Genomic DNA, 16731 nt, shown 5'->3' with positions numbered 1-16731 from the left:
CCAAGGCACTCCCAGACCAGGTGGGATATGTAAACCCTCCAGCATGTTCTGGCTCTGCATCCCCACCTGGGAGATGACTTTCTCTGAATCTCGCGGTTAGCCAGATAGTCTTGAAGCCCAACCAAATGGTCATGTTGCTGCTCTTGTTCCACACAAACGACTAGCCCTCTCACCTGCCCATGCCTAATTTGTCGACTCAGCAAGCTGAAAAACAAGCCTCGTCTGCAGGCGGATCATATTTCATTTTTTTCTTCATAATGAGACCACAAAAACCATAGCAGAGCAAGTACACCATATCCCCCCCCCCCCCCCCCCCCCCCCTTTTTCAGGTGATGCCATAGCCCAGCTGACGGACGTGGCATCAGCGTTGCCATCCCAGGCAGACGGACGTGTCACGGTGTTCAGCGATAGGACAGGGATGGTGAAAGCTGCACGCTTGCTCCTCTCCTCAGTCACTAAAGTCCTGGTTTTAGCTGACCGCATTGTTATCAAGCAGATAATCACATCACGGAACAAGGTGAGACATGAAAATATAAGATGGTGCAGTGCATGCATAAAGAATAGTCTCCGTTGCACACGCATGTCTTAGCAAACTCCTCTCTCAGCCCTTCAGTCCCTAACACAGTGATGAGTCCCAGCTCCAAAATGTGTCAATACTGAACGTAACGGTGTCCAAATTCAACACTGCACTTTCTTGGGCCATAAACAGCACACATGCCAAGTGTCAGGCTGATGAGATGAACAGTTCTTCAGATATGACTTGACTAACAGACTATTTCTTGAATAATCATCAGGATTAGTAAGATGTCTCCACCATTACAGAGTAGCCTCTCTGTTGCCCTTAAATATAAAATATGTCTATGTCTGTCTTCATTTCTTTGAAGAACAAAGTTATATATATATAATGTATAAATATTATTTGTGGTTCTGTTATAAGGTAAGGTAAAGATTGACTCTTGGAATATAAACATTTTTTTTTTATTATCCTCTGCTGTTTTAGCGCCATCTGTTTATATCCTGCAACATCCTCCACTCGGAGGAACACAAACTTGCCGGTCGCCTCACCGCTCTGATCGCTTCTCTCTCCTCTCAGGTGCTGGTAACCCTCGACCACCTGGAGAGAGTCAGCACCTTCCAGGAATTTGTACAGATTTTCAGCCAGTTCGGCAATGAGATGGTGGAGTTTGCCCACCTCACAGGAGACAGACAGAACGTGAGTAGCATGTCAAGAAGCCAACTCTGTGCTTTCCTGTTTCAAGATGTGTCAAAATCATCCGCTCACCTCAAATATCTCCCAGTGAGTGAAAAGGTGTATGTGGTCTAACGGGGCTAAAAGCCTGCATATAGCTATGGTGTGGTTTATGAACATTGCTTTGTTTCTGCAGCACTGAACACATTTTGTTTATTCGTGTAGATGGAATCTTCGAACAAGCAGTGATTTCATGAATATGGTATTCTGAATGTGAAAGCAGGTGGCGGAATTAGACTGTGAAACCAACTGAACTTATGCAATGAATGTGTAAGCAAACTCAGAACAGAAATCAATAATTCAATCATCAAATATTTTCACTTCCCAACAATGAAGTAACAAGGTTTCCTTAGGCTTCTCTTGTTTGTGCAGACTTTCCTTATTTCTCTCAATCCACAATCCAATCCACGTCAGGCAGTAAAAAAGAACACACTTGTCAATTATGACCAATTTGCCTCACAGACTGTTTACATCATAATTCAGTGTTGATACGAACAGACCTGTGCTTTCAAACACTCATTTCTTATGCAGCGTATTTTTTCTGCAGATTTACAAAACTTTTGCCCCAACCTTCAGAAAAACTGTCCAACTTTTTACTGTCAAAGGCTGTTAATCCTACTTTGATGCATACATTTAGCCTCTACAGCTAAAGCGCTTTGCCTGCAGAAGCTGATGTAAAGTGCAACGGCTGCGGTATCTAGACAGGGAGGGAGGATCGACCATCCCTCTCTCTGAATTTCACCGGGGCTTGTGTTTTGACACACACATCACGTCTCTTTCCAGCGCTCCACGTTGCAGCTAATGCTCTCGCTCTCCTCATTTGCCACCCTGTTTTCTTTGTCTATTTTTGTTGTATTCAACTCCCCCTCATGGTCCCCCTTTAGAAAATCTACCATCTCCATCTATTGAAGCCAGGCGAGCACAGAGGCAAAAATAATGACAGATAATCACATCATCTTTGTAATCTATGAAGTGCCGGGAGAGGAGTTGATTCAGCTGCCTTGTCCAAATCCTGTATCTAGCTAATTCAAGTCTATTTTAGTTTGGAATACAGGGAGAGGGATGCAGCTGGCCATTCAAACTGAATCTTCTATCCTTCTCTGGTAACATCTCTTTTGATTAGATGACATGTAACCTAGGAGGATTAAAGTGTGTGTGTGTGTGTGTGTGTGTGTGTGTGTGTGTACACTTGGATAGGGAATCTTTGTGACATTTGTGTGTCCCTTCATATCTGCACAAAAGAGAATGGTCAAATACTTCTGATGCCTTGTGTCAGAAGTTTGAACTGGAGTAAAGCCACCTCACCATCTGGTGTTTGCGATTGTGTGTATTTACACTGTAGGACTTGAAGGATGAGAAGAAGAAAGCGCGGATGGCAGCAGCTCGAGCAGTGCTGGAGAAATGCACCATGATGCTCCTCACAGCGTCCAAGGTAAACTGCTGGTGTGCCAGTACTCAACCTCTGGGTGAGGTTTATGGAGAATTTATGTAAAGATTTAAGGCCTTCTCAAATTAGTTTGATGTGAAGGTTTCTCACGTGATGCAAAGTTAATATGCAAGTCTAAATCACAATCATTTTTAAAAAAGGGAGAGGATAATGGTGGTTGGAAAAACATGAAAAATGGTAGAAGTTGAATGGAGTAGAGAAGGCCACGAGCTCTGACATTTCACATTGATTTCCTTCCAAAGACTTGCCTGAGGCACCCAGATTGCGAGTCGGCGCGAATCAACAAAGACGGTGTGTTCCACCGAATGCGCTGTGCCCTGGAGCAGGTCATCGACATAGTCACTGAGGCACGGAGCTGTGGGGAGAACCAGCTCCTTCCAGCCAGCATCTACAACGGCATCAAGGACTTCAAGGTAGGATCAGAATTTAGAACTGGTGAAGAAGTTGACATTATCAGAGACCATTACTCCTCTTAAACAGATATGTGTTGACTAAAGAAAAGAGAAGGATGAAACACGCAAACTGCATCAGCTTTCATAGTTTTGTACTTGAAATGCTGTTTTGCAGAATTTACTGTGTCCCCTTGATGGCCCAATGTGAGTCTGAGGCTGTACACTACCTGTCATTCAAGTGCTTAATGATGATAAGATAGTAAATTATATTTTTCCCCTCAGCAGATTGGTTAGTAAAGCTCTTTTGTGTTCTCCTCTCTCTCGCTCTCTCTCTCTCCAATCCTTCAAATCCACCTTTCACTCCCATCCACCTTTCCCGACCCTCCTCCTCCTCTCCTCCTTCTCCACTCATTCAGTCCAGTGTGGAGTGCCTGCGGGAGAACCTGTACTCCTCATCACCCCAGAGCATGGGCAGCCAGCTGGAGGCGCTGGTGGAGCGCACAGAGGACTTCACTGATTCGGCCTACACCAGCCACGAGCAGCGGCAGGCCATCCTAAGTGTGTGCCAGCTGGCGCGCCAGGACACTCAGCAGCTGATGAACGCCTGGATTGAGGCGGTATTTCCCACACACATCCACAGGAGTTTTCATAAAAACACATGCTACCATATGAAGCATAAATATGATTGCCTTACCTGTTATTTAAGCACAGAAAATGAGATATGGGTTGGGTTGGACTGTTTCGACACTCGCACAAACACACACACACACACACACACACACACACACACACACACACACACACACACACACACACCATACAGACTAACACACATTGAGACTTCCTTCCCGGCTCACTCAGTCCTTCACATCTCCCCTTGAACAACAGAGCACAATGATCAACCTGAATAACACTTTTTTTTTTTACTAAGGCCCATTTACCTAAGAGAGAAACATCACATAGTGTTCTATCTCTTGTTGCCATTCAGCAGAATCTCCTTGGCCTTCAGAACTAATGGACGTATGAAACACAAGTCATTATGATGCAATTTCTCGTTGCAAACCCCCCCCAGTATGTTCACTTATCCAGCAGACACTGCTGCCACATAATTGTTCAGTATTGCCTCATCTAGCCTTTGCAGTTAAAGGTCATTGGGGGAATTGAAAAAGGCCAGAACTCTGCAGTGATTTGAAATTCTGCATGTGCAAATTATCATGGTTGTTTGGCCATTTAAATTTGTGCTCTTGATTGTTTTGTTAGCAGAATGTACATTTGTTTTGGCTGTGCTTTTATTCAAACCATTTTAAATTGTTGTGCAATATCTAAATAATATAAATAGTTTAAATAGTTCTATTTGGATTACACACAATTGCATGTTGAAATTTAGAAAATGTCAAAACCATGAAATCTTTTTCCCATTGCATTATAATCTTACAGATAACAATCTAGATTTTCATGTGTGTGTGGGTGGAAAACCATATTGTGTCCGCGTTTCTTCTGTCTGTCCCACCGGAGCAGCAGTCTGTCCATGCCAAAGAGGCCACAGAGGACATGGAGGTGGCCATCCTAAAGACATGCCAGAGCATCGGTGACCTCAGACGTGAGGTGAGCAGCCGTCTGTCTCTGCTCTGCCCGTCTGCCTTCTGAGTCTGAGTAGATGTACTCAGTTACAGAACAAGACGGACCTGACTTGGATATCGTTCACTTGCCGTTCTGCTCCTGTTGCTTGTTTCCCACTTTTCTTTTCCACGTCACTCTTCAGCTCACCTGCCGCTGTCGTCTCTCTGTCAACTCATCATGTCACTGTGTCACTCTTTTCTTTTCTCTGCCTCCTCTAAATCCACCTTCATTCATAGCTCTCAGTCATCTGTCGTTCTCTCGCACCACCCACCATAACTCCCTTCTATCCTTATTCTGCAATTTCATCTGTGATTCCTCTTGTCCTCCTCTAGGTCCATAAAGTGGCAGTCGGCCGTGCCACAGACTTGCTGAAAGTTCACGGAGAGCAGTTGCCTCTGCGGGCTCTTAAAACTGCAGGCGCCGAGGGAAACCTGGAGGCAGTGGCGGAGTACTCACGCAAGCTCACCGAGCAGAAGGAGCAGCTGGTGGAGGTAGGTGGCGACATGGGCAGAGGGAGCACGAACGCCCTGCGTCGAACGCGACGCAGGGCGTTCGTGCTCCCTCTGACTCAGGGATTAGGTGCCACCTAATAGAGGTGTTCAGCTGGTTAAAAAGATGCAGCAATAGATGTCTGTGGTGAAGTTTGGATTTTCTTTTCCAATTATTTCTCCACACTTTTCAGTTGACCTTCTTGGTCAAATCTTGGTGATAAAGCTTGTTTATCATGAGTTGTAAAGTTGCTGTAAAACTCATTGAAATGCAGCATTGTGCCACAAGCACTTGCTTATGCAAGCAAACACAAAACTCTGGCGATGAATGAGAATGTAGAGTACACTTCAAATCCTCAACCAAATGAATACCAACATGTGGTTTTATTATGCAAATGCTGAGCAGAAAAATACCACACACACATTTCTAGGCACTAACAAACAAAACTTTAAAATATAAATTTACAAAAACTGTTTCAGAATGAAACCCTTTCCTAAATATTCACTCATCATAAAAAATCCATTAATGCTAATGGCGCAAAAAAATGTTCCTCCTTTTATTTAAATACAGACCTGTCGGCTGTTGTGCCATGTGTCAGGGACAGAGCCTCTGGAGATTACCTGTGTACACGCCGAGGAAACCTTCCATGTCATTGGTCCACAGGTAACATTCATCCTCCAAACATTTTCTGTACGGATTTTTGTTTTGAAGTAAGTATTGATACTATGGTCCATTGACTTGATGTATAAATGGCTGCAAACGGGGGAAAGAGGAGAGATCTAAGAAGGCGAAAAGGTTAACTTTGAAAAAGTGGAGTTGAATTCAACCGTTCTATTGTATGTCAGTTAAGTCAAATCGGTCTCACACAGTCGTCTTGGAATGAAATCAAACCTGAGTAATAATCTACACAGATGCAGTTTAGGGAGAAAATAGACATATCACCTCATGTCTCCTCTGTTAACCTCCTACACCTGCCGTCCATTCAAGACAGCTAAGAACATGCGGTCCACGTAGTCCCCCTATCCCAGATCTAATTATGTTTGCACTTGGAAACCATCCATGCCAGTAATTATCCAGCAGTGTAGAATGTTCCGGGGCCCGCGGCGCGAATGTCAGGCCCCACATGACTCTGCAGTAATGATTCCGGTCCTAAGTTCAAAGGTCAACCAATCAATAATTGTGCAGTACGGGGGGGGTGCGCTGGTGATATCTCTCAAATTAATAGACGATGGCCTAGAGGGTAATTGGCTATCAAATACTACACTGTAGGGGATGACCGATATGTGTGTGTGGTTGCACATGTCTGTGTGCTCGTTTTTTTTTTTTTTTTTTCAGTTACTATGTGTATGTTTCGCAGATATAATAAGTTGTGCAACAACTTACAACACATAAATGAATTAAGTCTATTCAACTTAAAGTCAAGAAGTTGAAAACTTATTTTGAAAAAAAACTTCATTCTTTTGTGTCCCCAATTGAAGTATTTTTGAAGTTTTCCTTTTCCACTGTTGATTGACTTGTATTAGTGCCTGTATTAAAGGACCCGTCGATCAGCCTTAGCAGAATAGAAGCTTCTAGTCTTGTTTTGATTTAAGATGGTTTACATTTAAATCCCAATTTGCATCTAATTGGATTGAAAATCAATGATGTGCTTGTTTTCCCCAGTTCTCAGCAACATTGCATGATGTTTTGATCTCTGGCAATAGATTGCGTGTTTTAATGATTCCTTTTCTCCTGTCACAAATTTGCACACGCTTGCTCAGATCATCTCGGCAGCTCAGACACTGGCCCTCCACCCATCCAGTAAGATCGCTAAGGAGAACCTGGAGGTGTTCTGCGAGGCCTGGGAGTCGCAGCTCTGTGACATGGCACTGCTACTGAGAGAGATCAATGATGTCTTTGAAGGCAGGCGAGGTGTGTTTTTGTTCAATTAATGATGCTTGCGTGCATTGGTGTGTGGGCTTGGGCGCAAGGACAGACAGCACACTGGAAGCAGGGTCTTTTTGAAAGAGTGAGAAGAGGAAGTGAAAACAGGCAAAATGTGCCATCTTTTGGATTTTACCCTGAAAGAATCAAATTCGCTGATCTCTCTGAACACCTTGGTGACTAATTTTGTCCATGAAAACCTGAATAGCCTAAGTGAGAGTTTAAGTTGAGTCAAAGCAAGCAGCATGAACATATCTTTCAAAAATTAATCATCAGAGACCGTGGGAAGTATTTTGTGAAAGAATGTCAATGCGTATGCATTCATTCCTGCTCTTTGCCTCCACTCTATTCACTATTGGACCAGTTACAAGACGTGTCCAAGTCATGGACAGCACCTCTTAAAAAATCCTCACTGAAAGGGAATGAGTCAGAAAGTACATATTACTCAAGCCTGTGTGACTGTGTGTATGTTTTCCATCTACTGTACATTTGCCCATGTATGCAGAGATGTTTGTATCAGGGATTGTTGGGTTGAAGCGCCATCAGTCCTGTGCTTTCACTCACTGTAACCCCGAGAAATCTCAAAGACAGTGGGAAGCTGTTTGGCGCATTTTCAAGATGTGGTTGCCCTCACGGATGTGACTCTCACATAAAAGTGCAGTAAATATTATGAAGTGCAGCTCAGTGGGTGAAAGGCTCACATCCATCAAATTATTGTATTAGCACGAAGCTCAAATGCCCTGTTAAAATGTTATATGGACACCGCGGAGAGAATAGTGTCATTATTTCCTCCTGACCCTCTTCCGTAAACGTGACAGAGGAGTTTACCGCCCCTGTAGCCAATCAAAATGAGTTGAAATGTTCGTGTTTATGATGAAAGATACAAAAATAAAAACTATTTCATCACTGTAATTACTGAATAACAACAATTGCAAACCCTAACTATCCACAAACGCTTGGATATCTACAAAGCAGGGCACTATTTCATTCAGCTGTTATCAAAACATGAAACGTGATTATTCTTTATTTCTTTTTTTATACTTGTGATCTTATGTTCAGATAATCACAAGAACTCTCTATTCCTAGGGGACAAGAGACCTTATTTGTCACTTCCAAGACCCGGGGTGAGTGTCACACCACACATCCTCATGAATATTGCAATCATACAAGGGTGTGTTATCGTCTGATTAATGCCGTCCTCTTTCTCCACAGAAACTCTCGGCTAACTTGAAGACTGCCAAGGCTGTCAAGTTGGATGCAGAGGTAGCGTGTACCCTTTACTCTTTTGGCTTTCAGCACAATACATCACATCATGTCCCGGCCCTTTTCTGACAGCGGCATATTCAACTCTAGGAAGCGTTGTGTCACCTGCTTCAAGAAGTGATGGTGTATGTATTGTAACTGGCTGCATTTTTGCCGGCCAGCAGTTTTCGCATGCTGTACCAACAGGAAGCAAGATTATGCTGATTACAGAAGTTCTGAGCGTGTTAACAAATTGAAATAGCCCTGCTTGTGAATATACATTTCTGAAATGACATCCATTATACTTCGGTCTTTTCCACATAGCGATGTGTTTCTTTCTGGTTGTGTCTGCAGGAGCAGACGAGCATGGCCAAGCTGGGTCTGGAGCTCCGTCTGCTGTCATCAGACTTGGACACAGAGGTGGAGAAGTGGGAGGCACAGGAACATGACATTGTGCGGCAGAGCCAAAGCCTGGCCAGTATGGCCTACAACATGTACCTGTTCACCAGGTAGCCTATCGGCACCGCTAACCACCTACACAGACTCGCACATGCTCGGATTTTATATCTGCAGCTTGTTGAACGGTGACATTCATTCCAGAGCGCTGAACACTGTAAAGCCTCTTAAGCATCCACATGAATCTCTTTAGCGGCTCAGTGTTGATGAGTCTCTCCCCGGCTATCGATATATATCAGGCATAGTTTGACAAAGATGACATGACTCATGACTCATTCTGACAATGAAATCATTGCGATTCATCTAGGTTTGAGTTTGTGCTTTGTCCTCATCCATCTCTCTCATCCATGTTTCCCTTCCTAATTTTCTTTGTCCCATATTGATTCCCCAGAGGGGAGGGGCTGCTGAAAACAACACTAGATCTTTTTCATCAAGCCGAGGTATGTGCATCTGTATCCGCTAGTTTCTCCTCCTCGCCACCTTCTATACTCTTTTCCCTCCTGTTTTATTAAAGCTGTAAATGAATGCATCTGTTGTTTCACTAAACCAAAGACTAACTGGGACTTGCAGAACAAAAGCAAATGCCAGTTTCCCATCATTCAATACCATCTTGCAGATCTAACAGGGCATGGCAAGGACTTATTGTTGGGATGGATATATCGCGCAGTATTTTCCTGGCCACCTTGGACACAGAGGGGTGTATCCTATTGAACTGCCATCATTGGCAGTAATGTGCGGTGCTTTGTAGAATCAGGGCTGAAAATGTCAGCAAGGATTTATTCCATTTGCAAGGGAGCAAGGGAGATAAGAGGGGTAGAGGAACGAGAATGGAAAGAGACGCGAAGGCACGCCGATAAGAAACAGAGAAAAAGTAATAGCTCATAATATTTACAGACTGTGCTTTCTTGCTATTTAACACTGGTGGCAGTTTTTTTAAATTACATTTCTTGTATTTGTGCAAGTGTTTTGATTTTGTTTCTCTTTTTTTGCCTTAAGGTGCTTTCTGAAGAGGGTCTCCAGCTGTGCTCAGCTCTCCGCACTTTTTCCACTCAGGTACGCGAAAGAAGATCAATTTGCATAACTAGCAGTAAAATGAGTGCAGTGGAATATTAAAAAAGAATAAAGAAAAAAATGAATACTTTTTTTTATTCATCATCCCTACAGTATACTGATTGGAAGCTGCAGAACTCAGCAATGAAGTAAATTATGGTGAAGCCAAAGAAAAAAAGAAGTGGTTTATTGTCTTTTGAACTGGCTGAACTGCTAACCTATCTGTATGCCGACACACACACATACACACACACAGACACACAGACACACACACAGGCACCTGTGCCCCCATCCACATTAAGCCTCTCACGAAAATACACACCCATATCACCCACTCTGGCATGCCAGTGTCAGGTTTGCCTTATAAATCACACAGCGAGAGCAGGAAATTAAGGCTGTCGCGCAATTTCACCATCCTACACCCCCCCCCCCCCCCCCCCCCCCCCCCCCCCCCCCCCCCGAGTTTGGATCCAGCACCAAAACGTAGCCTCTGTGTCTTCCTTCCGCTTGCCCTCCACCAACTTCTTACCCAGGTCCTCCAGTTTTAATTAAATGGCCCTTCTTGACAGCCATTAACGACTGTCATTTGTCACCTCTGTGTCTGTGGGTGTGTATGTTTGTGCACATGTGCAGCGGGGAATGAGGGTGTGGGAGTTGACTGCCACCGCCCAGGACTAATTCATAATCAGGGGGCCCGGTCTTTAACTTGTCTCATGCTTTCTGATTAATTACATCAAATAAACTGCTGCTAATGAAGTCCCTGTCTCGCCCTTCGCTCCCATAGTTCCTATGGCACAACTTTGTTGCGCTCATTGAAAATTATGAACCTATGTATGGAAATGAAATTGGCCATTTTTAATTGACAATTAAGAGTGTTATATACTTTTTTTGGTCACGAACAGTGCTACCCAGATAAACGGAGCTTGTGTTTTTAGGTCATTTGTGGCCCTGTACATACATGTAACTGAAGTAGATTGATGGCACCCGTGACTGAGATCTGGGGATTAACTCAGCTGGATAACAGCCTTAAGCAGTAGATCATGACCTGGCTGTTGCTGAAGGATTACATCAAGCAACACTAGATTATGTTTTATTTCATCCTTATTTTTCCTTTTTATGATGCTTGATTTGTGTTTGACCAAGAGCATTGTAAATCCACTCCTGTAAATCTACCAATGTCTACATGCATTAACCCATTGTTTGCGTCATTATATATACATATCGCTCTTTCTGTCTTTCTCTGATCAAGCTGGTTGATGAGGAAAAGTCAGTGGTGATGACAGAGCTGGAGAAACTGGTGGCTTTGTGCCAGCAGCTGCAGATGGGGGCCAAGACTCCTGTGCAGGGCAAGACTGCCACCTTCCAGAAGGTACTCATACTACGCCTGTGTGTCCTTCTTTGCATCTTTTTTGTGTGTGTGTGTACAATTGTTCAAAATGAATCAGTGACTTGTTTTTCCCCTGTTAAATGAGTAATATCACACAAAATGCAGACACACTGCAATTTCCCCCGAAATATGGGGTTATTTGCTTTGACGGCATCAAATCTACATCCCCAACAACAGATGCGCGCCAGTGAAGCACGGAGAATACAGTAGAGCATGACTAACCGCGTTACTTTATTACAGGCTATGGCGTAATCTTTCAGTGATCTGCAAGCAATGCCGTTATCGGACGCATGGCGTTAGATTAATGAATGTCTATGAGAAATTAATGAGCATCTTGGGCAGCGATGAGCTGCGTTGGGTCACCTTGTAACAAAGGCGAAGGTTGGAATCAAAAGGACGGGATGAAGAATAGCGCCTTCTCTGCTGATTAATGAGCGTCTCTTTGATATGTATTGGCTCCCGACTCTCCTGTCTCTCTAACCTGATGATCACTTCATCATTGATCACTAACAGTAAAGTATGAGTCTCTCTAAAGGTTGGCGAAGCCTTGATGTGGAAATGTTAATTTATACATCAAACAGTTAAAATGGTTAAGTCTGTGTGATTGGTCAGGTGCTGCTGGGTTGTTTGTATGTTCCTTGCACCCATTGTGTATCAGTGCTATCCTTTCTTAAAGTAGTGATGTATTTTTTTAAATTTCTTTGTGTCTAGGTGGACTCATCTATTCAGACAACAAAAGGCATATTGGCTGTTGTCCTCTACCTCCTCCCATTCTGCAACAAGCTCAGTAAGAAGGTGATGTGATGAGACATTAGTTATAGAAGCTTAATGTGTAATTTGTCCGTCTGTTTTTTTCCCTTGTTTCAAATTTTGTGTCTGTCCATATATTTTCTGTCCATTTGCAGTACAAGTCAGAGAGGAGTAGCCTGGGCTCCCCGCAGGACTGGAGAGAGAGGCAGGATGCATCCACACCTGTCAGAGAGGAGGGAGCTCTCAACAGCAAGAATAGCAACGGCTTTGGTTTGAAATCATTGGAGCAGCACATGGCCGGTCTCAACCTGCTGGAGAGCAAATAATCCAGGAAATAGTCACCCACTGGTTTGTCCACTATTCGCCCCCGGAGACGCACATAGACCACCTCACCTTTCTCGAGAACATGTAATCCAGAGAATATTTTACTCCCCTCATTCTCATTCACCCACCATACAGTGGGCCAGGGCAGACGGGTGAAGATGGTGGCTTTGGGTTAGTCATAGTTTGAATTTGCTCTCTGGAGGTTGAATTAAAATGTTCACAGAAAAAGCAGATCCAAGCTCCCTGTACCCAGAGGCAGTTTAACCTCAGGTTTTTTTGGGGGTGAGTTACCCGAAGCACCACTTCCACCCCAGTCCACCAGATGGAGACAATCAGCCAAGAGTGGGACTTAGGAAGTAAGCTTATTCAAAGCGAGGCCTGACACAAGCCTGATATTGCAGTCGCTTTCATCATTAAGTTCAGAAAATGACATCAACATGAAATCAGGAAGTTAGTCCACTCAATGCTCAGCTCAGCCGTACATACGTCTTCACTACGTGCCTCTTCGTTACAAGCCTATTTGCTTTGTGGTGTCCTGTAAATGTGTTGCACACGATGGCCAAATGGGGGGGAAAAAACAGTGAAATGAAACCCCATTATGCATGATGCCACTGTCACCAAACTTTGTGTGCTAGTCTCCTACGGTTAATGTGCCATTGGTTTGTAATGTTAATACTTGTTATGTAATTTTAGCCATTGTGGTACATTCTGTCCTTGATGCACCGGCACTGTAGTCAGCATCTCACATGCATAATCATTGCATAATTAAGTATTTTAAAAGCCAATCACGCCATTTAATTTTCATAACATCCTCGGATATGGAACATTCCCCATGCGTCATGTTAGAAAGAAAATTTAAAAAAATATATCACAATTTAATGCCAAATATGATTGTAGTCATCAAGATGCTGTGATCTTCTGCTTGCTACTAGTGTGAAATATAACGCTCTTAGTCCTCCAGTGTTAATTACTAGAGACATTTTTATTTCACCCTGGTTTCTCCATAAAGTTGCCTGGTTAGATTCATTTCATCACTTAAGATGCTTTTAGGAAGTTTAGACCTTCTGGTATAAAGACCCCGGTTTTGTCAAATCATATTCTGTGTAAACAGTTTTGCTGACTTTTTCTTTCCTCACAAAAGAAATGAAAGATATTTCTGAACTGGCACCTGTGTCAAATGGAGCCTTGAAGTGTACTTGTTATGAAGACTATCTTTGTGAAGCTGCCTATGTATTCAGTGGTATATGTAAGTATGTTTAATCTGGTACTTGAATCATATATACAGTATGTTTCTTAAAGTATCGGCTTCGGTACTAGGTGAGGGTATGATAATGACTGAAAGAGGAGTAACAGACATTAAGCTTTAGAGATGCTCTGTACTGAGCGAGAGCAGCTAAGAATGCTGGGTATTGTAGTGGCTCTACAGATGTGAAGAAATCATAGATCTAGTTTTGGATCATCTATTCTTTTGACAATTGAAAGGCTAAAAGTGACAAAAAAAATTAAAACAATATTTTTCTTAAAACCGTGTTGGCTGTTTTTAATGATATTCTACAAAAATAATTCTAACTGAAGTTTCTGGGTTGTATTTAATTACAGCATTCAAATAATGTAATACTCTTCCTCTTTTTCCTTGTTCCTCAAATTACAAAAGTCAAAGCACTACAAAGAAGAGTGCTTCCTTAAACCTTCAAACTCTTAAAACAATAAAAACAAATGTATAAGTCTAGAGGTGAAGTGCAATACTTGCATCATACATTAAAGTCCTTTAGAATTATCCACAGGTAAATGTCTGTTTCCAAGATAGAATCCACAGGTGGGTTTTTTTACCCTGCCTGGTGGGATTTGAGGGAAGATGAGCTCTTCCAAAACAGTTCTGACTTGAACAAGGCAGGAACATGGAGCCCTGTCAAGAGGGCTGTGACTCTGCAACATTTCGTTTGGAGACGACGCTTTCAAACTCCTCTCGGCTCAGCAGATTCTCCGTTATGCTCTTGCTCTCTTCAAACTTGGGCAGGATGACAGCGATGTATCCTTCAGTGGACGGCTATTCAGATTTAAAAAATGATTAAAACAAATCAAACTTGTTCAGCCAATGTGCATCACCATTTATCGACACTAAAGATCGAATATATGTGGGCTATTGGCGAAACACAATTCACAGATGAACACGTGGTACCCAGATGTGTACTGATAAAAATTTGTGTAACAATATTTATTATTTACCCTTTCCAACAAGAGCGTAGGCGTCTTTAGGATATTCTCATTGACCTCAAGAAGACGGCCCCGGATGCAGCTAAAGAGATAATACATTTGTGTGAGCCATCATGGCCAAACATATATGCAGAATTAAAGCCAAAAAAAACAGACTGTTGCCTCACCTGTAGATTGTGTATTCAGTTTCATCTGTGCACGTTATCCTACATAGAGGTGCGAAATCAGTAAGGAACTGACCACCCTAAAATGGAGGGAGAAAGGATTACGAGGCACTTAAGGCCACGCTGACCGTCTTCAAATGTGTTAAACAAAGATACAGGAAAACAAATGTATGCGCATTGATCATCTGCAGCTTTATGAGTTACCCGCTTTGACTTCCCAGACACTTTATTGTTCAGCCGACTGCAGCCATCACTGATCTGGTAGTTGATGCTCTTGATCGTCCGTCCACTCTGAAGGATCGGGTGAGTCTCTGCTAATGTGACAACACATATTCTGCAATCACAAATTTAAGAGGGGGGCCTTTAAAAGTAACAACGAAGGTTAACAGTGTCAGTATGTAGGTATCCTATATTCAGTGCGGATTAAATAATAAATTAAGAAGCAGGGAATTTTGATACAGGATGACATCTAATATTCAGATGATAAGACATCAGCTGCCTTGTGACCATTCCAGCGTGGTGAATCATTCATGATATTCTCCACCACCGGCTGTTGTTTAGCTAGCACACCGCTGTTACCTGTTTGAGTGTTGCAGGATGCAGTGGTCCTCACACGGTTTCCCCTTCATGTCTAAATAGAATAATGGAAAGAAATGTTAGTAGTTTGTGACATTTGATAATAAACCATGCCCCCCCCCCCTCTCTCTCTGTATCCTCGTTCAACGCACGCTAGCTGACTGAGCCACCTCACAGCTAAAATCACGAGAGATTTCAGCCATGTTTTATTTACCGGCTCTGTACCACCGTGTGTAATAGCGGTCGATAACTGAAGGCGCTTCTTCCTCTGTGTCTTTCTGCTCGATTCCGTCCATCGTAAATATTCACAACAGAGGCTATAATATAATTTCAAAAAAACACCACTCTGTAACGATGTCCGCTGGTCAGACGTTGGACGTTGCTTGACGGACACCAAATGATGTAACACAGTAATGGTCCGTCATTTAAATGTACCCGATAGATTGAGAAGCAAAGGGTTCCGTGTTTTTTTGTTTTCCACCTCCACCCCGCTTCCTCTCGGAAAAATTGGGATTCGACACTGTATAAAAGTACAATACATCAAAGCTAAATCTTTATGGACAGCAAGGAACCAGAAATAACATACTGGCTATTAATCAGCAAGACAGATAACGGGAAGTTTCCTGATGATACATATTAAGATTCAACACACTGATTTCAGGTTTAAGGCTGCAATCGGGCAGAGTATAAAACTGCGCCCAGTGAGCTCCAAACCTCAAAGATCCTATTTTTTATTGTTTGCCATTTGATTTCTTAGCAATTTGATTCATTGTAAATTTGTTATGCTGCACTAACATGCTATGATATGGTAGGATACGGGCCATTGGGGGGTTCATGTATGGACAACATTTGTCATCAACCGGCCTTGGAGAGGCCGGGGCCCTGTGTCAAACACATTCCTAGATGATTTAATTTCAATTAAACATCACAAACGAAAATATCATTGCTAATCATTTGCATTTGGTATTACTGGCCCCCACATCAGGTTAATCTGGTGACGGTCATGCTTTTGCTAAGGACACATTGTGACAACAGTTTCTCACATTGCCCACAAGATGTCAGACCACAACTGCAGAATACGTTAGCCTATAATTGGGTTGATTTTAATCAACAGAACTCCTCAGATGACGTCAAGGTTACGATAACCGTAAACTAAACCAAAGATGTGTCCAAATAAACATTGTCAGATTTAATTAAACAGCACTTGTCAATATGTAAACCAGTTAACCAATGTAAAGTGTATGTTGTTATGTCACCTCACAGTGCTTTTGATCGTCAATTTTAGGGCCTTTAACTGCGACTTTTTCACTTTGCTTTTATGAATATACAGATGGCAGACTTATTGGTATGTAGAGTCTACATCCCGATGGATTATGTAATGAGGAAGTCGGAGAGAGATTGGATTCAGGACTGAAGGAATGTTCCCCTCCCTGGATGTGACAAATAGC

General features: G+C 42.8%; 2 protein-coding genes across 4 annotated transcripts in view; one reads left to right on the top strand and one right to left on the bottom strand.

Moving 5' to 3' along the window:
* Positions 1 to 13854, top strand: part of ctnnal1 (catenin (cadherin-associated protein), alpha-like 1) — a 41227-nt gene extending 27373 nt beyond the window's left edge. For 2 of the 3 annotated variants that reach the window (XM_035620779.2, XM_035620781.2), the window contains exons 3-19: positions 330 to 517; positions 1094 to 1213; positions 2592 to 2681; positions 2939 to 3109; positions 3505 to 3705; positions 4607 to 4693; positions 5041 to 5199; positions 5768 to 5860; positions 6958 to 7108; positions 8180 to 8244; positions 8333 to 8383; positions 8717 to 8871; positions 9210 to 9258; positions 9815 to 9871; positions 11118 to 11237; positions 11967 to 12050; positions 12161 to 13854. In XM_035620779.2, coding sequence (XP_035476672.1) covers positions 330 to 517; positions 1094 to 1213; positions 2592 to 2681; positions 2939 to 3109; positions 3505 to 3705; positions 4607 to 4693; positions 5041 to 5199; positions 5768 to 5860; positions 6958 to 7108; positions 8180 to 8244; positions 8333 to 8383; positions 8717 to 8871; positions 9210 to 9258; positions 9815 to 9871; positions 11118 to 11237; positions 11967 to 12050; positions 12161 to 12331 — 2012 coding nt within the window. In that variant the 3' untranslated portion in view covers positions 12332 to 13854. The remainder of the gene's footprint in view (positions 1 to 329; positions 518 to 1093; positions 1214 to 2591; positions 2682 to 2938; positions 3110 to 3504; positions 3706 to 4606; positions 4694 to 5040; positions 5200 to 5767; positions 5861 to 6957; positions 7109 to 8179; positions 8245 to 8332; positions 8384 to 8716; positions 8872 to 9209; positions 9259 to 9814; positions 9872 to 11117; positions 11238 to 11966; positions 12051 to 12160) is intronic. The other variant, XM_035620780.2, reaches the window with a different exon arrangement.
* abitram (actin binding transcription modulator) lies at positions 13843 to 15698 on the bottom strand. The gene is made up of 6 exons (XM_035620782.2): positions 15498 to 15698; positions 15287 to 15338; positions 14912 to 15041; positions 14711 to 14787; positions 14556 to 14625; positions 13843 to 14376 (listed from the first exon to the last, which is right to left on the bottom strand). The coding sequence occupies exons 1-6, from the start codon at positions 15577 to 15579 to the stop codon at positions 14239 to 14241; spliced, it is 549 nt and encodes a 182-aa protein (XP_035476675.1). The 5' UTR covers positions 15580 to 15698; the 3' UTR covers positions 13843 to 14238.
* Between the last annotated feature and the right edge of the window lie 1033 nt (positions 15699 to 16731).

The sequence above is a fragment of the Scophthalmus maximus genome, chromosome 22 (assembly GCF_022379125.1).
Source record: "Scophthalmus maximus strain ysfricsl-2021 chromosome 22, ASM2237912v1, whole genome shotgun sequence".
Classification (NCBI taxonomy): domain Eukaryota; kingdom Metazoa; phylum Chordata; class Actinopteri; order Pleuronectiformes; family Scophthalmidae; genus Scophthalmus; species Scophthalmus maximus.
This window is presented reverse-complemented; position numbering and strand designations above follow the sequence as displayed.